This window comes from Balaenoptera ricei, chromosome 5, assembly GCF_028023285.1.
Source record: "Balaenoptera ricei isolate mBalRic1 chromosome 5, mBalRic1.hap2, whole genome shotgun sequence".
In the NCBI taxonomy this organism is placed as follows: Eukaryota; Metazoa; Chordata; class Mammalia; order Artiodactyla; family Balaenopteridae; genus Balaenoptera; species Balaenoptera ricei.
Genome location: NC_082643.1, coordinates 106,851,405 through 106,874,557, shown reverse-complemented (window position 1 = coordinate 106,874,557; position 23,153 = coordinate 106,851,405). Strand labels below are relative to the sequence as shown.

General features: G+C 47.3%; 1 protein-coding gene across 1 annotated transcript in view; it reads left to right on the top strand.

Moving 5' to 3' along the window:
* C5H4orf50 (chromosome 5 C4orf50 homolog) overlaps positions 1–23,153 on the top strand; it is a 48,728-nt gene that overhangs the window by 13,520 nt on the left and 12,055 nt on the right. The window contains exons 4-8 of the mRNA XM_059923845.1: positions 4,145–4,256; positions 5,337–5,464; positions 6,908–9,466; positions 16,442–16,615; positions 20,901–20,957. Coding sequence (XP_059779828.1) covers positions 4,145–4,256; positions 5,337–5,464; positions 6,908–9,466; positions 16,442–16,615; positions 20,901–20,957 — 3,030 coding nt within the window. The remainder of the gene's footprint in view (positions 1–4,144; positions 4,257–5,336; positions 5,465–6,907; positions 9,467–16,441; positions 16,616–20,900; positions 20,958–23,153) is intronic.

The following is a 23,153-nucleotide window of genomic DNA, read 5'->3' as shown; positions in this document are numbered from 1 at the left end:
AAATGGCCAAAAGAAGATATTTGCTCCATTGCCCATGGGAAATGGAAACTTCCAGCCGAAGGGACCAGCCTAAGATGGCAATGCTGGGAAGTGAGGTATAGAAACTGGGAAACGAGAGGGAGGTCTAGCCCCAGGGAAGTGTGTATCATATTGAAAATCATTACAAATTATTAGGGTGCCTCCAACCCAAACCAGCCCCTTGGTTACATCTGATGTGTGTCATGGTGTGATTTATGGTGAGGGTAATCGTTATGAGAAGATATTTTATTTGATTCCTATTTATAAAGCACTTCCCCAAACAGGATCTCCTTGATACTGGGAGGTAGCCAGGCAGGGATCAGTGATTTTGTCCCCAACCCCACAGAGGAGGCACATGCCTTGCCCAGGATCACACAGTTTATAGTTTCTAGAACAAGTTGCTTGGAGCCCAGGTCCCCAAAGGAACGGCCATTGCGAGGACAAACGCCCAACTCGGGGAGGAGTTTGGGGAGGGGGTCTCTGGTCAGAATCCCAGGTGAAAGAAAATTTAAGAGGACTCTGGTTTGCAAGAGAAGCAAAGCCTATCTGCAGATGTGTCCAAATGCTTTTTAGCAAGCGTGCACTGGGTATCCTGTATGTTCCAGGCACCGTGCCGGCCACTGGGGCTGGGGAGGCGATCCCGCTCTTCAAAAGTTTGTAGGGGAGATAGACACAGGAGCAGAAAGGGCAATTTGGGTGATGACCGCTGCAGCAGGGGACACCCTGGGGCAGTGGCCCTGCCTGGAGGGTAACAAGGAGGCTCATATAAAGAGATTAAAAGTCACTCTCTTATAATGTCAGTGTCAGGCTGTCATCCCAGAGCTGAGACCCTGCTCCTTGTGACAGTGGCCTCAGGAATGCGGGCTGCTCAGGCCAGCTTCTTGGCCCCAGCGATATGAGTAGAGCGACCCCTGGTGGCCAGTATGAGAATCTCTTCATTGTTTCCTGAGTCCAGGCAACCCCTTCCTGCTCAAAGCTTGCACCTGAGCAGAAGTGCCCGTTGCACATTTGTCACTCACTCCTGCAGCGAGCAAGGGCTTTAAAACAGTTTCGATAATGTCAAAAAACAAAACATAGGCAAAAGCCACGAACATACAAATAACATAAAAGGAACTACAGATGGCCCGTGGTCTTACAAAAAAGGTCCATTACTTAAAAAAAAAAAAACGAATGAGCAAAACCTCAAGATTCCACTGTATTCTGAATATTTGTCATATATTAAAAGTACCTCAATACTGTTTATAGTTGGTAAATATTGGAAACAACTTAAATGTCTGATCAGAGGGACCTGATTTGGTAAGTGAAGGCATTCCTTACGTCAGAGATTATTCGGCAGCCCTAAAACACCACATTACAGAAGAAGTTGTGGAGAAATGATCCTTCGATACCATCACATGAAAAATGCACAACGCGAAAGTCAACATTTTGTAGAAACAGACTTTTGGAAGAATTTAAATGTCTATGCATAGAAACAAAGCCCAGAGGGATATATTTTCACACATTTGTCATATTTGTGTTTGGATATCACTGTATTCCTCATTTTCTTCTTTCAAAATAATTACACGTTAAAACTAAAGCCAAGTTAAGTTACAGGCAAATGCTCCTGTGAGTGTTGAAAAGCAGGGAGGGCTGGCAACACTGAGCAGAGGGGGGCAGGAAGGGGGAGAGAAGGCCCGGATCAAGTTCAGAGACCTGAGTTCAGGTCCTGTTCTCCCACTGTGTGTGCTGTGTGACCTTGGACAAGTCACTCTCCCTCTCTGAGTATTGATTTCATCACTTGTGACATGAAGCGGGTATAGCATCATCTCGGAAGTCCTCCCCTGGATGTTTGCTCCTCGAGGCAGGGGTCTGTGTGTGTTACCCATGGCTGTGTCCCAGCCCCAGGACAAAGCCTGCCACATAGTAGGTGCTCAGAAAGTATTTGTTGGACTGAATGGAAGTCAACTTGGGTACTGGAGCAAAATCCAAATAGAAATGAACAGCAGAACGATGGTGGCCTTCGACACTGCCCTCTGCCTCCCCTTCATCTATTCCCTCCTCCTTCCTTCTGCTTCTCTCTCTTGCTTGCTCTCATGTCTGAATTTCTGTCTCCCTTTTTGCATCCTATTTCCTCTCTTTTTTTTCTTTCTCATTTGCCTTCTCTCTCTTCCTTTCTCTTGTGCCTTCTCTCTCTCTCCATTTTCTCATCTCCACCTCCTTCCAATAGCGATTTTAAGTTCTTGACAAAGGTGTTTAATTCTGATCAAGTGGGAAGCCAGTGGAGAAAACCATGAGGTACCGCAAGGTCTGTGGGCAGAAGGCACCTGTGGCAGGTTGGCCGGGCCCGTCTGGGTGCAGAGCAGGGCTGTGCCCAGACCCCTCTGGTTTTCATTGGTCTTGGCTGGGGCCCTGTTCTGGTACTTGTTAAAAGCCTCTGGGTGATCCTAAGGTGTGGCCAGAGTCTGGTCTCTGAGGAGAACTGGACAAGACACAGACTGTCGCACAGTAACTGGAAGGTCACAAACTTGGGGTATGAGGAGGAGATGCTGCGGTGAGGGAGGGGCTTCATTTGGGGGAGGCTCAGGGAAGCCTCATTAAGGATCTGGCCTTTAAGTTAAGCCCAGAAGGGAGCAGCTGGGCCAGGCAGAAAGGTGGGGAGGAGAGGTGTAGGCAGCAGGCACTAGGGGTGCAAGGCCCCGAGGCAGGAGGGAGAAGGGTCCATCCAAAGAGCAGAGATGGGTGTGGTGAGGCCGGGCAGGCAGGGGTTTTATCTTTCAGGGCTGTGGGAAGCATGGAAGGGTTGGAAACAGGAGGGCAACCTGACCCGGTTTCCATTTCAGTGCAATTGCTCGGCTGCCGAAGGGTGTGCAAAGGAGGAGCAGAGAGCCAGGGGCAGAGAGGGCTTTGCAAGGAGGCAGCCTGTGACCAGTACCCTTCCCAGGAGGATGAACCAGGCAGGCAGGAAGAACCGCGTGCGCGGAGGCCAGCAGGAACCAGGGTGGGGGGACAAGGAGGCACTGAGAGAGGAAGCCAGGACCAGGAGGGTCAGGGGCTGCGGTGACAGCCCTGGACGGCCTCCCGTGCCTGACTGCAGCACAGGAGCTGATCCCGTGGACTGAGTGGGGGAGGTGAGGGGGGACTTGCAGGTCAGAGGGTCCCTGGCAGCTGCAGGAAGGATGGGAGGGGAAGCAGGGGGCCCAGTTAGTGGCCAACGCAGGGGTCTGCTGAGAGCAGGTGAGGACCTGGGGATGGGGACGGGGCATGACCTGTCCATTGCCGTTTCTCCCTCCCCTAGAAGAGCACCTGACCCACAGTAGGAGCTTAATAAATGTTTGCTGAATAAATGCACGGCGAGTCCGAAATGTCTGCCTTTCTGCAGGTTCTGTCTATCCATCCAACTGCCAAACCTTTATTAAGCACCTAGTGTGTGCCAGGCTGGAGTGACAGTGCGGACCGAATGAAGGCCAGTTTCCTTCCTGAGCGACCTCAGGTCTAGTGCGGGAGCAGGTGGGAAGCAAACAGCACCCCTTAGAACCGGGCTAGGCGTACCCGGGGCAGTGGGAACCTGCAGGAGACCTGTGCCCTGGCCCCTCGTGGTGGCGGCTGGAGCTGCAGTCAAGGTGCTGCCTCTAACGTGCTCTGCGGGGCGGGGGTGGGCGTTGGGTTAGGGAAGCTCCTTGCTGCACCCCAGCTTGCCTTTTGGGGTGCGAGCCAGAGGAGGAGGGCGCCACCCGGAGATGCGTGGCTGCGGCGTTTGGGGCCTGTGGACAGTTGAGGGACAGGACTGTCCAGAGGCCGGGGCAGGCTCCCACCTCGCGTGGATACAGAGGGAACTTCCGCACCGGAAGGAGAGGGGACTGGAGCCTTTGGTGCCACCTTGGGGGGCCCAGAAAAATCTTGGCTGAATGGACAGGCTCCTCATTGTCTGCTAAATGGAGGCTGGGTGCTCACAGGAGGCAGTTTGGTTGGCAGGACCGAGAACGCAAGACCAGGGCCCTGTGGCCAGGGCATTGCCCTCTGCTGTCCTCACCTGGGGAAGGGATCCGACTCCCTCCTTGGAAGGGACTTGGCTGGGACAGGCTTGGAGGGTCCCTTGCAACCAGGGACACTCACAGCTGTCTTGTCTTCTTGTGTTTTTTTCCTCAAGGGCGCCCTGGGCTGTGTTCAGGATGAATCGCTGCCCCTGCCCTGGGAGAAGGCTCCGGATGCCTGCGGAAACCGAGGCCCCGACGGGGTCCCTTGTCCAAGGGGCTCGGCAGGTGCGTGGGGGGCCTTGCATGGATATCCACTGACGGGCCAGCTCTCTTAGGACATCCTGATGACACAGCAGGGTGGCGGTCCCTGCTCTACAGACAGGAAGCTGAGGCTCAGAGAGGTAGTGTTGCTTGCTTGATGCCACACAGCTGGGAAAGGTAGGAGCAGAGTCCACAATGCCCACGGCAAGGTCTGTGACTTAGGCTCAACCCGACATTTAGGCTCACTCCCTCAGCCCTCAGAAGGGTGCCAACCAGCGACGCACGTGCCAGCCTCAGGCAGCAGGGGTCCCTTCGGGGGGATTTGTCTTCGCAGAAGACCGTGTCGTGACCAGGAGCTGTTCTATTCCCCGCCCCCGCCCCAGTGACAGCTCAGGTGTGAGACAAGTGTGAAGTCTGGGAGTTGCTGGGACCCCCTTATCCCTAAGTTGTCCCTAACGGGAACCAATATCTCTGCTAATAGTCTCGGGTGCAGCTTCCAGGGTCCCTGCTACAAAAGCCACTGCACGCAGGGAGCCCCAAGCCACGGTGTCCAACCGGCCGTCTGTGGTTTATGTACAGTTTTCCAAGGTGAAGTTCAACTTAAGGATGAGGGGGTCAGTTATACCCAGCGGGGCTGTCGACCAGCAAAGCTGACCTTTCCCCTCCACCCCATTTCTGGGGAACAGAGCTGACAAGTCAAACGAAGTCAGGTTTGTCCTTGGGGAAGGGGGCAGGGCGTGTCTGGCAAAGCCTGGGCATCAACTCCTCCGTCTCCGTGCTGACTGTGAGGGGCTGGGGGCCAGGGATTCTGACCCTGTGTGACCGTGAGGGTGCAGGGCCGGGGAGATGTCGTGGGCTTCGTGGTCAGAAGAGGTGGCTTCCAGACCCGATTCTGCGGCTCATCGGTGGATGTCGTTCCCCATCTCTGAGCCTGGGTTTCTCACCTGACAGGCAGTGGTGGCCAGTAGGCCACTTTTGGAGGCTCAAAGGCCCTGACTCATGAGAAGTGCTGTCTCATCCTAACAGCAGATGGCACTGCTGGTGGCAATCATGGGAAAGCTCCTAGGAGGGTCTTCTTAACTCTCGGGTCCTGTCATTTCCCAGGCCAGCCCTCCGAGGGGTCCCGCGCCTGGGACTGCATTGGGGCTGGACAAGGCACCGCTGTCTTGATCCCAGGCCCGGAGACCACGGACAAGCTCCCAGGAGACCTCGCAGGATCTGACCGTGGACAGGTGAGGCCAGAGGCTTTCTGCATGCCTGGGGTGCCAGCTGGGTCTGATCAGCCCTACTGTGTGTGCTGCACGGTGTGGCCGCCACGCAGAAGGTGGGAGAAGGAGGTAAAGAAGCTTGGGGTTTGGAAGAATATTCTATATATAATTGAGAGGGAGATTTGAGCCTTGGGTGGGGAGTGGGCAGGAAGGCTGTGTGCCCCAGCTGTGTGCCCAGACCCAGCTGCCACGTAGCAAACTTCATCTCATTGAAGCCTCCCCGCCAGCGATGGGGCAGGAGCTATGACCTCCCGTTCTGCAGAGGAAGAAGTCGTGATTTCCCAAGGCCTCACAGCCCTCTAGGGGACTGGGGTCCTCACGTCTCCACAGCCCACACTCTGCACCACACTCTCCCCTACGGGTCAGGAGCCTGGTTCCAGCCAGCCCTGATGCGGTTCTGAAGAGAGGGGGCCTTCCTTGCTCACCTACTTTCATTCATTCACCTCCTGCTCTGAGCCACTGCGTGGTGTGCTGTGTCACACCCAAGGTGGGAAAAGAGCCGAGAGCAGTCGCTGGGGTGGGGAGAGCTTCATAGAAAAGCTGGGGAAGTGGTTAGACAGACAGGAAACCAGGGATGGACAGCGAAAGGGCAGGCCAGGTGGGAAGACCCGCCAGGTAAAGGCGGTGAGGCTGGGAGCGCTGCGAGGTGGGAGTGGGGTCGTGGTCGCATGTGAGCCGAGGGCTCCTACTGAGCCTGGATGAAGCCAAGTTTCATCTCCCGGGCCTCAGTCCAGCCTGGGTTTGTTCTCTGAGTCGGGCCAGTCCTCCTCTCTGGTTCAGCTCATTGAATAAGTAAATATAAAAAGATATTCAAAAAATATCTACGAAACACCTCCTGTGTGCCCGGGACTATTCTAGGCAGATAGTCTACACCGTGCTGTCCACTAGAGCCTTCCGCAGTGCTGGCAATATTCTGCACCTGTGCGGTCCAGTGTAGTAGCCGTGAACCACGCGTGGCTTCTGAGCCCTTGAAACGTGGCTGGTGTCACTGCAGAACTGAGTGTTAACTTTCACTGAATTGCTTTAAATTGGAAGAGCCCCATGTGGCCTGTGTGGCTACCGTATTGGACAGTGCAGGGCTGTGGGAGGAGTTAAACAATACACACACACATATCCTACATGATGTGAGCGAGGGGAGGGCGCCACAGAGGGAGGGAAAGGGGGTGAATGGACAGACAGTGGTGCGAGAGGTCAGCAAGGCCTTTTTGAGGAAGTAACGTTTGAGCTGAGATGTTAATGAAGCCAGAGGGTGAGCCGTGGCGAGGGTCAGAGGCCCTGGAGTGCTAACAGACCTGGGGTGTTAGGAAGACCTGTATGGCTGGGTGAGGAGATGGGGTCAGAGAGGTGGGGAGAGGCTCTGTGGGGGAAGGGGCCGCTTCACCCCTTCTCTTGTCTTCCCTCCCCTAGTTTACTCCGGCTGAGCCCGGCTTGGGTGAACAGACGCTCCTTCTCATCCGTGGCTGTCCCCCGGGGCAGGACATGGACGGCTCAGTCCTCCCGGCGGAGCTGGCCTGGGTTTCAGAGTGGACGCTAGCAGCCACCCCGGCCCAGGTGTCCTTCCTCCCAGCGCGGACATCCACACGCCCTCCCTGGGGGCAGGCTGGGGACTCAGCTCCCCTGCCGCTGCCGCGGCTGCTCCTGGAAGATTCCCCGGAAGAACTGCAAGCCCAGCAGGTGCTGGAGGCCAGGCCCCCGCCGGCTCCCTCCGCTGCAGGGCGCCCCAGCCGGGATCATCACCAGGCAAGGGGCCACGATGCCTCCCTCTGCCCGGAGTCCCCATGCACTTCAAACCACCGATTTCCCAGCAGAGGGCCCAAGGATCTAAAAGACTCTTGCAAGGAGGGAGGAGGAGCCCCAGGGTGGAGACCGGAGATGCGGGAGGCGAGGAGGGCTGGGGGCAGGAAGGAGGACGACCTCGGTGACAGGACTCAGTCAAGTCAGGAAAGCCGTGAGAACCTGAGCCTGGAGGCTGGTGTCAGGGCCCCAGAGGGTGGACGGAACGAGAACGGGGCTTCTGAACCCCCGGCTGCAGCCTCCTGCCCTGGGCCCAGGAGGGAGCTTCCACTGCCCCTTCTTCAGGGGGAGGCCTCAGTGTCGGCGGAGGGTCCTGAATCCCTGAGCAGGAGGGGGCGGGGGGAAGGGCATGTCTGGAGCCTCCCAGAAGGAGGAGAAGAGGGAGAAGGAGGAGAAGGGGGAGGAGGAGGGCTTTCATCGTCAGAGGAGGAAGAGGCCGCCACAGCTGCCTTCTCCAGGGCCCATGGCACCAACGGGCCGCCTCCGGCAGGTGCTCAGCCCCTTGCAGAGCAGGACAGGGCCATCAGGAGAGTTCCGGGCAAGGAGGAAGACGACGTGTGGTCTGGAAATGCTCTGCTTCTCCCAGAGGAAAGCCCTGAGGACAAAGCACAGGAAGAGGAGGAGGAGGAGGGATTGTCGCATCTCCAAGGGTCCAGCCCGGGCCGCAGGGATGTCCGGGAGGAGCCTGGCTCTGAGGACTGTGAGGCCAAGGAAATGCTTTTCCTACCGCAGGAGGGAGGTTTGCCACCCTCTCCTGGATTGGCTTTATGGCCCGAGGGGGCCCGACCTACCAGTCACCCCCGGGCTCCGAGCAAAGGCCGTGAGGGATCTGCGTTAAAAATAGAGGAATTTGAAGAGGAGATGGAGGCTTGTTTCCAGCAACTCTCCATCCTGAAGCCTGGGAGTGGGGGGCATGGCTGGAAAGCCTCCTCATTGGCAGGAGAGAACTGGAGCTTTGTTCGGAGATGGCACAGCTGCCAGGAGGACGCGTATCCTCAGCAGACTTTGGCAGACCAGGATTTGGATATTGGTTATGCCGAGGAAGCAAACCCCGAGGAGCCTGTTGAGGACGTTAAGCCGGGAGAGACTGAGGCCCTAGGAGCTGGCGAAGTTCTTCCTGGGCCGGTGCTGGATTTGGTCAACCTGAGCCCGGGCCCTCCAGAGGGGCCCTCCAAGAGGGGTCGGAACCAGCTCTCTCAGCAGCCGAGAGCCCTCGAGAGAGCGAGGAGGAGGTTTCGTCAGCTTATTTCTGGATTGAAGAAGGAGAGAAGCAGAGTTTTACATGAGAACGCCAAGCTTCAGGGAGATCAGGAGCGATGCCACAGAAAACTGCGTGTCCTGGAAAAAGAGAGGGAGAGGAATGTGAAAAAAATATCCGCGCTCAAACAGGATAACGGCGTGCTGTTAGGAGACATCTCTCACGTAAAAAGGGAGCTGGACCAGTACGTGCAGGTCATTTCTGACCTTGAAGACTGTAACCGGAAAAGTTACTGCAAAATTTCTGAGCTCGAAGAGGAAAACGAGAGATTGAAAGGGCACCTTGGGCAGCTCCGGAAAGCCATGTCTGCGAGCATCCGAAAATCCAAAGGCGTGATGGAGTGCATCACCCTGGAAAACTGGGAGCTCAGTGCGCTGATTTCGGAGCTTGGGGTCAGTTATAAAGAGCTGATAAAGGATATAGTGCTGGGAATAGAAGACATGATGCAGGCCTTCAGGGGGGAGAACGAACACCTTCTACAAAGGATCCGAGTCCTGGAGGGGGAAGTCGTGTCGGGGAGCAGCACAGATGAGGGACTTTCGGTGAGAGCAGAGGAGTATCTCCAGGGAAGAAACACGATGGCGGTGGGCCAGGGGAATGCTGTAGAAAGGGGGGTGCAGGTGACTCAGCCTTCAGGGCAACTGACTGCAAGGGGCCCTGGGCCACCCTCAGAGCAGGAAATGGGTCTGACTGGAGGGTGGACGGGACCTTGTTTAGGCCTGGAGAATTCCAGGTGCGGTGCTGATTCTCCTGCTACATCACTGGTCTGGGGAAATGCCACAGGATCCAGTGCCCCGCAAGGAAACACCGATGGGGCAGGAGTGAAAGAAGTACATTTGGAGAAAGATGACAAAGGACCACGGTGTTCTGCAGACCAAGGGCGAGCTCTGAAGTCCCCACGCAGTGGCCCCCGGGTAGGTTGACTCTGTATGGCTGTTTAATCATCTTGCTGACTTATAGCACTGACCACACCCTTTACTACCGTGTCCTCCAGCAGCCCTCGGAGGGGGGAACAGTCACCACCCCCATTTCCCAGATGAGAAAACGTGGGCACAGAGAAGTTAAGTGACTTGCCCAGAGTCACACAGCTAGGAGGGGTTGAGCCCAGACTCTACCTGGGCATTCAGGCTCCAGAGTCTTTATTCTTACCCTGGACAAGATAATGCGAGTCTGCCCCTCTGCTCAGGCTGTTCAAATTGGTATCTGGTGGGACATGGAGTGGGTGTTTACACTTTAATATTAGAGCTTTTACTTTCAGACCAAGGAGTTTTTCAAGCAGCTCAAGTTATAATTCTGCACATTGAGTCTTTTTTTTGGGGGGGGTATTTATGTATTTATATTGAGATATAATTGATATCTAACACTGTGTAAGTTTAAGATGTGCAATGTGTTGAGTTGATACATTTCTATATCGCAATCTGATTACCACCATAGCTTTAGCCAGCACCTCTATCACACTGAATACTGGGTCTTGAAAGGAGAGAGCAGTGGGCTTTAGAACTCAGTCAAGCAGGGTTCAAACCCAGCTCTGTGCTGACTACATCCGTGACTTCTCTGAGTTGTTTTCCTCATCTGTGGACAATGCTCGACTTTCAGGACTGCTAGGATGAAATTTATTTTTCCAGTGGTCTTGAATGTGTCTGTAGGGTATTTAGTGTTGAGTCCTTTGTATATATTCATATCCGATCTCTCTTCCTCTCTGTCTCTGTCTCTCTGTCTCTGTCTCTCTCTTTCTCTCCAATTTTATCAGTCATTTCACAGGATCATTTTTTGGTTTTATTGATGTTCTTTATTGTATGTCTGTATTTTATTTCATTGGTTTCTTCTAATATCTTCATTGTTTCCTTTTTTCTACTTTCTTTTGGTTTAATTGACTGTTCTTTTTCTGGCTTCTTGTGTTGAAAGTTTGGATCATTGATTTTCAACTCTTCTTCTTTTGTGATTTATGCATTTAAATCTCTGCATTTCTCTCTAAGTACTGTTTCAAGTACAACCCACACATTTTGATACATTGTACTTTTTATGTCTGTTCAGTTCGAAGTTTAGCTTCTAATTTCTATTGTAATTTCTTCCTTGACCCATGGGTTATTTAGAAGTGTGTTGTTGAATTTCCAAGCATCTGTAGAATTTTTTAGTTATATTTTTGCTATTGATGTCTAGTTTTATTTCATTGTTGTCAGAAAACATACACTATATTATTTTAATCTTGAAATTTGTTGAGATTTTTTTCATTGACCATGTTATGGTCTATTTTGGTAAATATTCTATGTGCCCTTGCAAAGAATGAATATTCTGCAGTTGTTGAGTATTAATTAGGCCAAGCCAATTAATTATGCTAATCAAATCTTCAATATCATTACTGATGTATGGTCTATTCGTTTTGTCATCTACCGAGATGGCTTTTGAAATCTCCAACTCTGAGTGTGCATTTGTTTATTTCTTCTTTTTAGTTACGTTAGTTTTGATCCATATGTTTTGAAATTATTTATTAGATATGCATAGATCTAGGATTATGATGTATTCCTGGTGAATGGATTCTTATCATGATGAAATGTCTCTCATTATCTCTCACATTTCTTGCCCTAAAGTTGACTTTGTCTGATATTAAAGTACCACATCAGTTTCTTTTCATTGGTATTTTCATGGTATATAACTTTTTCACACCATCCATCTTTTTGTTTTCGAGCTATCAGTATCTTTATATTTAAAGTATGTTTCTTAGAAACAACATATGGCTGTTTTTGTTTTTTTTTAAACCTAGTTCAGTTTGATATCCTCTGCTTTTTAGTTGGAGTGTTTGGTCCATTTACATTTCATATACATAATGGTGTAATTGGCTTTATGTTTACCTTCTTGCTATTTCTTCTATTTGTTCTGTTCTCTTTTCTTTTATTCCTTCTTTCTGCCTTTGTTTTTGGTATTAGTAAACTATTTTCTATTATTCCATTTTCTTCTCTATTAGTTTATTTTGTTATACATTTTAATGTCATTCTTTTAGTGGTTACCCTAGAAATTTCAAAATGTATGTATTAATTATTAAAATTTACTTTAAATTAGTACTTTTACCATGTCTCAGATAATTCAAAAATCTTTCAATAGTTTGATCCATTTTTTCCTTTTCATCCTTTTCATCGTTTATTTTTGTCAACTACGTTACTTCTATGTATATATACCTTACAAAGTGCTATTACTGTTGTTGTTTTAAACACTCAATAATCTTTTATGTTTATTCATATCTTTCTACATTCTTGTGCTGTTCATTCTGTCTTCTACTTCTGTGGATCTGTTTTACATCCACCTGAAGAACTCTGTTATTTCTTGCTGGTGATGAATTCCCTCAAATTTCTTTTTATGAAAACAATTTTTTAACTCCACTTTTAAAAGATTTTTTTCCCTCTGGATTCAGAATTTTAGATAGGAAGATATGTTTCCCGCTTTTGACACTTTAAAGATCTCATTTCATTGTCTTCTGGCTCCCACAGTTTCTGTTCAGAAATGGAATAATTTGTCTTTTTTTCCCTGAAAGAAATGTGTCGTTTTACCTCAGACTATTTTAAAGATTTGCTTTTCATCTTTGGGTTTTAGCAGTTAGACTATGATGTGCTTACATGAAGTGTTATTTATGTTTATCCTGCTTGGTTTTTCTGAGCCTCTTGAAACTGTGGAGTCATATCTTTAATCAGATTTGGAAAATTCTTGGCCATTAGTTCTTCAAATATTTTGTTCTTTTCTATTTTTCTCTCCTCTCCTAAAAACCTAGACTTTTTTTTCCACTTTATCCCACATCTTTTGGAACTGTTCTATTTTTTTCTCTTCGTGTATCAGTTTGAATATTCTATTGACCTGTCTTTTAGTTCACTAAAAGTTCTGCTGTTCAGTTCTGCTGTGTCCTGTCTTCTAATAAACCCATCCATTAATTTCATTTATTGTATTTTGCAGTAGCATATCCATTTTATCCTTTTTAAAGAGATTCTGATTCTCTGTTGAAATACTCCACATTTTCATTCATTTTTGTCTGTCTTTTCCTATGTTGTTAAAAAATATAATCATAGTTATTTTGAAAGTCTTGTCTGCTAACCCCAATATCTAGATTATCTCTGAGTCTGTTTCTATTGGCTATTTTATTTTTTGGTTAAGGCCCACTTTTCTGCTTCTTCATGTGACTAATAATTTTTTTTTAAATGTTGGACATTTTGTAGAACGTGTAGAGATTCCTGCTTATTAGCTTCCTCTAAAGCATGTTGAGTAAGTTTTGTTCTGGTAGGTCACTGAATGATCAGCAGACCAATATTCCTGTGCAGGTCTTCTTCAGTTTTCCCCTCAGTACCAGGGCTTGATTTTACTCCACAAGTGTGGTCCTTGCTTCTAGGACATGGCCTTTCAGTGGTATCAACTGAGTTCCCAGAGCATTCACCAAAGACTCTCCACTTCGGCTAAGCCAGAACTTTGCTATCTTTGTAGCAGTGTGTGACCTCCAGAATCTCTTTAGCAATTGATCTCCCAGCTGCTGTTCTCTGCTAGGCCTCAGAGTCTTACACTATGTTGCACCACGTATGATTCAGCCAAGGGCCCAAGGGTATTTCTAGGACAGTGTCTGGATTTCTTCTCTGTGGCTCACCTCTCTCTGTTGCTTTGTCCCACAAACCCCAGCTGTCATAGCATCCCTGAACCCCAGTCTCTGATTCCACTTAGCAGGACCACCATGTTCAGCGTGGGATCTATTTCCCTGAACCATGGTTTGGAAAATGTTCCAGGGACAATGTAGAGCTCACCTTGTTGTGCATCCTTTTTCTCATGGATTGTAGCCCTGCATTGGCTACCATTTAATGCCTGCAAAGAGTTGTTTTTATGTAGTTCCCTCATATCTTGTCAAATCCCAGCTAGTAAGGCCTGGTGGGAACTAAAACTCTGAGGAGGTGAATTTCAAGCTGAGAGTCTCAAGGTTTGAAAGGAGCAGCGAATGAAGAACATTCCAGGCAGAGGGAGAAGCAAGTGGCCAGCCCCTGAGGCAGGAATGAGCCTAGCTTGCTGAAAAGCAGAAAGTAGCCAGCGTGGCTGGATCGTGGTGGGCATGGGTGGGGCGTGGTATGAGATGAGGATGGAAAAGTTGTTGTCATGAGAAAGATCACGGAAGGCCTTGTAGGCTCTGGTTTTGATCACTTCCAAATGCGGTGGGAAACTATTGGAGGGTTTTCAGCAGGACAACATGATTAAATTTCTGTCATAAAAAGATGCAATCTTTGATGCTGTAAAGACACAGGGAGAACAGTCAAGAGGATTTTTGCCAAGAGATGATGCTAGACTAGAGGAATTTGGAATTAAAAAAAAAAAAAATAGAGGATTCCAGGTAAAAACTAGAGTTAGAATCAATGGGATTTGTTGATGGACAGGAGGCAGAGGGCGAAGAAAGCTTCCTGTTTCCCTCGTCCCAAGTTACAAACCTGATCATGTTTTTATTTGCTTAAAATAAAAACCTTAAACCCTCTGGGTCTTCCTGTCACACTTGGTATGAAGTCCAGATTCCTTTTGGTGATTTATAAACTGGCCCCTGGGGAGCTTCCGCTGTTGCTGGATACATTCCCTGGTCTCTGCGCTCCTAGTTCCTCAACCCGCCCCTCCCACACCCCAGCTTTCTCCTGAGAACTGCTGCTCACCATCCAGGTCTCATTTTAGGGCATCTCCTCCCAATCCCCCAGGATGGATTCAGTGCAGAGGCAACTCATGCACATCTCTCCCCAACTCCGCTTTCAGTGGTGCCATTTTGGTAGCTTGCAGTTGGCCATGATGGTATTTAAACCACGGAAACCAGCAAATGCTACACATCCGTGTGCCCCTCCCTCCCTGGAGAGTGGTTGTTATGCATTCACCACACACCGCTGGGTGGCGATGGATGCCTTTGATTTAGTGCTTCCCTTAGGCTCCAACGGCCTCCTGGCTTCCCCTCACCACCCTGTGCTAGTGGCTTATTTCTGCGTCAACCTCCCCCGCCAGACAGAGCTCCCCGAGGGCCGTGTTCCCCAGGGCTCCCAGCCCAAGTGCAACCTGTGGTTAGAGCACGTGCCTCTGAGGTCTCTTAGGGAGCAAGTGAGTCATGGGCTGTTCACAAGGGTCACTGAGTGGGGCGGTCCCACGTGGCAAGCAGGGCCGGCCTCCACCCCACACTTTTATTCTCTTTAGAATAATGTCCTGTGGATGCTCTCTTAGGACCCTGGGGATGAAGCCCAAATCACCGCAGAGGAGAAAGGCAGCAAAGGCACCAAACTTCCCAGAAAGGCCAAGTTGTTTTGCAAGTCTTGGAGCTGGATCTCACGGAACCATTCGGAGCACCCATCTGTTTTTGACAGGGCCCAGCCTGTGAATTTCAGGCCCACAATCTGTGAATTTCTATTAACTAAAAAAAAAACAAAAAACAAAAACACATTCTGCTATCGTATTCCTTGCTTACAAGGGAGAGGCCTGATCGGCCACTGAGTCACCTTGACTCTGCTCTCTCTGTCTCCCTTCCATCTTCTCTCTCCTCCCCCTCCTGCCAGCTCACACCCAGGTCAGGAACAAGTGGAAGAGATGATCTCTGTGGGCTTTCAATTCCCGGGGTGGCTGCTTTCAATGAAAGCTAGACTGCCAGGGCCGGGAGCAAAGGCATTTGAGACATCTCTGAGTTTCTGGGACCCCGGACACATTGCAATTGGAACTTTTACTGTTAGCAGGGCTGCTCCTTCCCAAGGCCACCTTAGTAGCATGAATCAAGAGCTTAATGATGCTCAGGACCTTGACATAGAAATTCCCCTCTGATGATCTCAGGGGAAGAACCAGAGGTGTGTCAGATAAGGCTTTCTATCACAGCCCCAATTATAGCATCAGTATATTAGAATAATCTGAGCGTTCAACATGCCACAGAATACTGCATAGATACTAACAACAGGGTTTTCAACATTATTTAATGATATGGAAAAATGACCATGACGTGGTATTAAGGGAGAAAAACAGGATACAAAAGATATATATGGCATATAAATGTATGTAGAAAAAAATATGTGGGGATGTGTGTTTGTGTGTATATATATATATATATATATGTGTGTGTGTGTGTATATATATATATATATATATATATATATACACATATATATACATATATATGCATGCTTATGTATATGTATGTATACGTTATTAAAAAATAAAAATTTAGAGTCCAGAGCCACTGGGGGCAGTAGCGTCACTGCCATTTGACCACACTTCCCATGGTGATAAATCAGCCTCTTCTTTCTCACTTTCTGCCCTCCCAGAAATTCCCTATTTGATGTTCATATGAAACCCACTCGTGTTTGACCCAAGAAGGGTGAGAGGCTATTTTGTACTGATTTAAGAAGAGTGTTTTGGGAAAATGCAGTATACTCTGTTTCATAGAAATATATGAAACTTTAGTGTAATAAGCATCTCATAATTGGATTTGAACACTAAATTTCATTCATCATACTGTGTTTCAGTATAATGGTGACTGATGTCTATTAAAACAGACTCTGGAATACCATGCCATTTCACATATTTTTCATGTGTGAAAAAAATTTTTTTTTGAAAATAACATTCTAGAATGCTATTCTGTGATTCCCTAGACCCTCTCCAACTCTCCCACTCAAGGGTAAGGGCACCTGGGTAAGGGCATAGCAGAAAGACTGAAAATATAAGATAATATATGGATAATAATGATGTTTATGCTGGCTAATAGTTTTTGGAGTGATCTCTGTTACTTTATTTTGTGGAATTTATTGACTATGAGAAACATGTAAGCAGGAGAACAAATTAAGAAGGAAAACGGGTACTGTCTGTTGGCTAAGGCAAATTACTTGGAAGATAACCTAAGAATTGCAGTCAAATCTGTGATTCCACAGCTCCAGGACCCTGAAGCTGAGGCTTCCAAGGAGGACCTCAGGTTGTGCGTCAGACAACTTCATCACCAAGTGCTGACCCTGCAGTGCCAGCTCCGAGACCAAGGGTCTGCACACCAGGAGCTGCAGGCTTCTCGAGATGAGGCTGCCCGTCTCCGGTGTGAGCTCAAGGACAAGGTAGGCTGGGCCCACGCTTCCTTTTCCCGCCGAAAACCAATGTTCCCTCACTTGGGAAAGTTTTGAGAGTAGAAAAAAGAAGTAGATAAGATCTCACTGGCCCTTTCCCGCAGTTTGTAAGTATTTATTAGATTTTGAAAGTGCAGAGCAGTATAGGGAAGAAAAACCAGCCTGGAATCCCTCCATCCAGGTAACCTTTGTTAGATCTAAAAATAATAATACATGTGTATGGCTTTTTAAAAAGTCAAACAGTTTTTTAAATGTTACATAAATAAAAGTCTTTTCTCTGTAAGGAGGGAAGTGGGTGTGAATATAAAAGAGCAACAAGAGAGGTCCTTGTGGAGTTGGAACGGTTCAGTATCTTGTCTGTGGTGGTGGAAACACAAGCCTACATAGGTGATAAAATTGTACAGAACTTGGTACACACACACACACACACACACACACAAACGTACAGAGGAGAGATCCAAATAAGAGTGGTGGATTGGGATTAGCAGATGCAAACCATTATATATAGGATGGATAAACAACAAGGTCCTACTGTATAGCCCAGGGAACTATATTCAATATCCTGTGATAAACCATAATGAAAAAGAATATATATATATATATATATATATATATATATATATACATATATCTGCATCACTTTGCTGTATAGCAGAAATTAACACAACATTGTAAATCAACTATACTTCAATAAAATAAATCTTTAGAAAAAGAATGGTGGATTGTATCCACATCAATACCTGGCTGTAATATACTATAGTTTTGCACAACGTTCCCATTAGAGGAAACCAGGCAAAGTATACAAGAGATCTCTCTGTATTATTTTTTTAAACTGTATGTAAATCTAAAATTATCTCAACCTTTAAAAAATGCAGAAAAATATAGTCCTTTCTCCCCCTCAACCCCAACTCCTTCTAACTTCCATTTTTTTCAACCCTATCTACCCACATTCAGTACGTGTGTGTACATATATGAAATCATACCATACAGAAACATTCTGCATCTTGCTATTATCATTTAATAAAAAATTTTGGTGATATTTCCATATCAACACATGCAAACTGAACTTCATTATTTTAAACTCTTGCATATTATTTTTCAAGAGACCAAACCATAACTTCCTTAACCAATTCTTTGTTTGTGGAAATCTAAATTGTTTCTGTTACTTTGCTTTACAAACGAACATTTTATACATTTTACACATCTGTCTTGGGATATGTTTCTGCTACATCCTAGTGAAAGAGTTACTGGGTCAAAGACTATGTACATAATTAACTTTAATCGATAACAGCAAATAACCCTCCAAAATGTTGCATCATGTATACTCCCACCAGAAGTAAATGAGTGTATTTGTTTGGCCACAACTTGTTACCCTGAATCACATCACACTTTACATTTTTTTTGACAAACCGATGGGTGAAAATACACTATCAACATTTTGGAGTGATTTCCGACTCCTTCTTATGCGTTCTTTGTATAATCGAATACACTATACATGGAGTTTTATGTCCTCTGTCCATGTTGCTTCATAGCATTTTTGTCCCTTATTTTTTGGACTGTGCAGTAATCTGTGGGGTGGATGTGATTTCTGTTCCCCTACTGTTGGATCTATAGTTATTTCCATTAATTTATATATCATTGTTTATATACAATAGTTCAGAGAACTGGGATTACTGGTTTAAGGAGAAGAAATAGTGTTCATTCTAAATACATATTGCGAATTTGCTTTCCAAAGTATTGGCACCTACCTCCAAAGCCAAGGCGATTAATGAGGGTATATTTGTCACTGTGTCCTCAACCAGCATAGGAGGTATGATGACTTTTTTGTTCTCTCTGTCACTGATCTGTGAAAAATAGAACTCCAGTTACACACGTTAGAACTTTCTACCCAATATATGTTTAAGTCTATTTTTTATTCTTTTCATTCTTTTTGTCTTTCTCTGCTTCAGTTTGGATATTTCTTTCTAATCCGTCTTCCAGTTACGTAATACTTTTTTTTTTTTAAAGCTCATTCTTTTATTTATTTATTTATTTATTTATTTATGGCTGTGTTGGGTCTTCGTTTCTGTGCGAGGGCTTTCTCTAGTTGTGGCGAGCGGGGGCCACTCTTCATCGCGGTGCGCGGGCCTCTCACTGTCACGGCCTCTCTTGTTGCGGAGCACAAGCTCCAGATGCAGAGGCTCGGTAGTTGTGGCTCACGGGCCCAGTTGCTCCCTGGCATGTGGGATCTTCCCAGACCAGGGCTTGAACCTGTGTCCCCTGCATTGGCAGGCAGATTCTCAACCACTGCGCCACCAGGGAAGCCCACGTAATACTCTTTAGGTGAGTCGAATTTGCTCTTAAACTCATTATTTTAGTTCTTCATTTCAGGTATTGTATTTTGCAGTCTTAGAATTTCCATTTGACTAATTTTTTATAGCTTCCAGTTCTCTGATGAAATTCTTGTAATATAATTATTAAACGTTTTAATCAAAGTTATTTTCAGGTCTGTCTCTGATAGCTCCATTTTACATTCCCACTAGCAATGGATGGAGGTCCCAACTTCTCCACATTCTCACCAACATTTGCTACTGTGTCTTTCTGTTGCTAACCATCCTAGTGGGTGTGAGTGGTTATCTCGCTGTGGTTTTGACTTGCATTTCCTTAATGGCTAATAGTGTTGAGCATCTTTTCATGTGTTTATTTGCAATTCATATATCTTTTTTGGAGAAATGTCTATTCAGATCCTTTGTCCACTTTGTAATTGGGTCGTTTCTTTTTCTGTTGTTGAGTTGTAAGAGTTTGTTATATATTCTAGATACAGTCCCTTATTAGCTATAGGATGTGCAAATTTTTCTCCCATTCTGTTGTCTTTTCACTTTCTTCTTGTCTGTTTTTTAATTGCAAATGCCCCAGTACACAGCTCACAGAAATATATTTATGCTATTTCTTACACTGAAGTAGAGAGAAGATTTCATCCAAGCCTGCAAATATTATCGTGTGCCTTTCGAATAGAGGACAGTCTGCTTGGAGCTGGCATTTTACTCTTCAAATATATTCAGAAACGTGTGCCAAAATAGATATATAGAAATGTTCATTAAAACCTTGTTTGTAAAGCAAAAAAAACAGAAACAATATACATTTTCATAAACAAAGAATTGGTTAAATAAATTTTGTTTCAACCTCATGATCAAATAGTATGCAAGATTTTAAAAGAATGTGATTGGTTTGTATGTAATAACATGGAATTAACACCACGATTTTATATTAAATGACAAAAGCAAGCTGTAAAACATTTTGTATAGTATAGTTTCATGTGTGTATATATACACATATGAATTCTGATTATGGGTATGTAGGGTTGAAAATAGTATTAGAGGTCAGAAGAGGTCAAGGGAAGAGGAAGAAGTACTTTTATTTATCTAGCTTTCTTGTACTGACTACAGAGGGAATCAGAGAGTGAGTGAGAAGAATTCACAGAACACCTGTCTTATTGTAGCTTATTACTGTGTGCCTTTTGAATAGAAGACAGTCCGCTTGGAGCTGGCCTTTTACTCTTTAAATATATTCAGAAACGTGTGCCAAAATAGATGCATAGAAATGTTCATTTTGTGGAACAGGAATTTAGGCAGGACTCAGCTGGGCAATTCTGCTCTGCAAAGCATCAGTGGGGATCACTTGGTGGTATTCAGCTGGATGCTGGGCTAGGCTGGAAGGTCCAAGGTGGCTTCACACACGTGCCTGCCACAGAGAGTAATAATGATTTATATTCATCGAATGTTGACCAGATGCCAGGCCTTGTCTAAGTACTTTACAGGAATCGATTCACAGAGTCCTTATCCAATCTTCACCCTTATGTGGGCACTAATATTAACCCCACTTTACAGATGAGAACGCTGAGGCAGAGAAAGACTTGAGTTGCACAGGGTCACAGTTCTAGTGAGTGGCTGGACCGGGGTTAGGGTGTCTGGCTAGGAAACCTATAGGTTTAACACCACACCAAAGAACTCTGGCACCTCTGCATGGGGAATGGGGAAGGCTTCCTTCCTGAAGTAAGAGGCAACAGAACTGGCCCTGGCAACTGCAGTCTGGCAGAGCTCATTCTCCAGTGCTCAGAGCATCCGTCCTCCTCTGATCTGGTCGAGGAGCTGATGGGAAATGTCCCTGTTCCCACCGAGAACTCCTGTGGGGAAAGAGGGGGATAAGAGCCAACCTCTCTGAGCATGGCTCGCCTGTGGACGCACCGAGCTGTGTAACCCACGGCTCAACGTTATCAAAAATCTCGGTTCTCTTTCAGGTTGATGCACTTCAGAAAAAGCACCATGAAGCAAATTTGGCTGTGACTCCTTTGAAGGTAATACATGTGTGAAATCAATATGAAATGTCCCTTTCAAAAGAAAAAAGAGCTTAGTATTTTTCCCGTTAACAGGTAGTCCATCTCTATTGTATAAAAACACTGGAAAGAAGAAGGAAAGAGACAAATGGCACCCCAAGCCCCTATTTGAATCTAACATTTGCATGCATTTTCTTCCAGTATATTTTACATGTGTCTGAGATCCTACTATACCTGTATGTCTGTGTCCGGCTTTTTCCACTTGGGAGTATAACCCATATAGGGGCTGTCCTTCTCTTTACCAGCCTTTGAAGCTGCTGTTCATGCTGCAGTCTAAAGCAGGAGACACCGCAGTTCATAAAGCTGCCAGACCCTTTCGGGTGTTCAAATCCCTCTGTCCATTCTCCTTCCCTCTCTCCCTCCCTCCCTCTCTCTTTTGCCTTATTGCACATAAACACCATGATGCACATTTTTTATTAGAAAAGTTTTCCCCACATATCTAGACATTTCTTGAGGACAGATTCCCAGAAATGGCATTACTGGCTCACAGGGTTTAACATGCTAATTGAAAGTGTAGTTTGGTTGAGGTGGCACATTTAATCTCAAATATGGCACCTGGATTTGGGCAGTGGACCTGGAGGGGCTGCTTTTTATTTCTACTCTCTGGGCAGGGTGGACTTAGGAGGGGCTCTGGCTGGGAGTTAGAAGGACATGGTTGAGCCCCGGGACCCCACTGACTTGCCAAAGCCCACTCACTCTGAAATAACAGTAATTCCTGCTCGGCTGCTCTCACAGCTTCTTCTGACCCTCCGTGGATGGTGTCCATGGAAAAGTGGAGAGCAAAGTGTAAAGCTCTTGAAAATGGGAGGTTTTCTTGCTCCTTCGTTATTTTCATCATTTGCTATGTACCATTTACTTAAATGAGGACCGTAATCCCTTGTACACGACAAAGTGCTTTACAAACTCAAGATGGAAAGAGAAACAGCACCAGCACCACGTCATTCACACGAGGCAAGGCCTGAGCAGAAGAGGTCAGGCTGGACGGGTGGAGCCATAGCGATCTGGGTTCAAGATCCAGCCCCTCCTCAGGGTGTCATTCACCGCTGGAGGCTCAGTTTTCTCATCTGCAGATGGGAATCATGATTCCTAACCTGGCGTGGGAGGTTTTGTAAGGATTCTAATGACGATGGCCACTCTGTTGAATGCTTGCCATGTGCCAGGTACTCCAGACATATTTTCTCAGTAGCACAGTTTCTCAGCATGTCAGGAACATGAAGGCTACTCTATGGATAGGGAAACTGAGGCTCAGAGAGATGCAGTGCCTTGCCCATAGTCACACAGAGCTACTCAGTGGCAGAAACAAGATTTAACCCAGTTCTGTCTGATGCCAAAGGCTGCAACCTTCCCCTTGGCCTCGCTGTCTCTCCAAGAACCCAGTGGAGTCATTGTCACTGTCAACAATGGCCTCTTTCTTGGGAGAGCTGCACATAGTAGGTGTTCAGCTGATGCTGGCTGAATGAAGAGGCCCCGATGTTTCAGGGATGTGATTCAGGGGGCCTGGGGCACCCCAGCGTCCAGGTCAGACCACCCTCCTGTGCTGCCTGCCTGCGGTACTGGGCACCCGGACATCACTGCCTAGAAACTGATGTGCAAAAGTCCCCGACCCTCTGGGATGGGCTTGGAAGGGAGTTCTGGCAGGAAGGGGTCATCACCTCCTCCGATGGAGCAGGAGATGGCAAGAGTCTATCAGCCCCTCCGGACATGCACAAATGTGGGAGGTCATTTCATGGTGGGAGGGTCACGAACTCACATCACTCATGTAACACATCTCTCCCATGGGCCATGCTGTGCCCAGCCACAGCGTAGGGACGGTGCCGGGGACCCAGGGGAATGTCAGCCTTGACCTTGAGGATCCCCCAGGCTATGTGGGAGACAAATACAAAGATTAACTGCTGGGACAGAAGGAAGCCGGGAGCCTGGGCACAGAGAGACCCAAGTCCTGAGCATGACGGAAGCCTGCCCGGGGAGACGATGCCCAGGCTGACCTCTGCATGGATCTGCGCAAGGCTTTTCTGGGCTTGGGACATGAGCTACAAAGGAGTGATGGGGAAGTTCTGGGGTGCCGGGGTTGGGGAGTGGACCCGTGTGTCCGGAACAAGAGGAGTGAGAAGGAGGGTGGTCGTGATCGGGCTGGAGAGGCACAGGGACAGGTCTGAC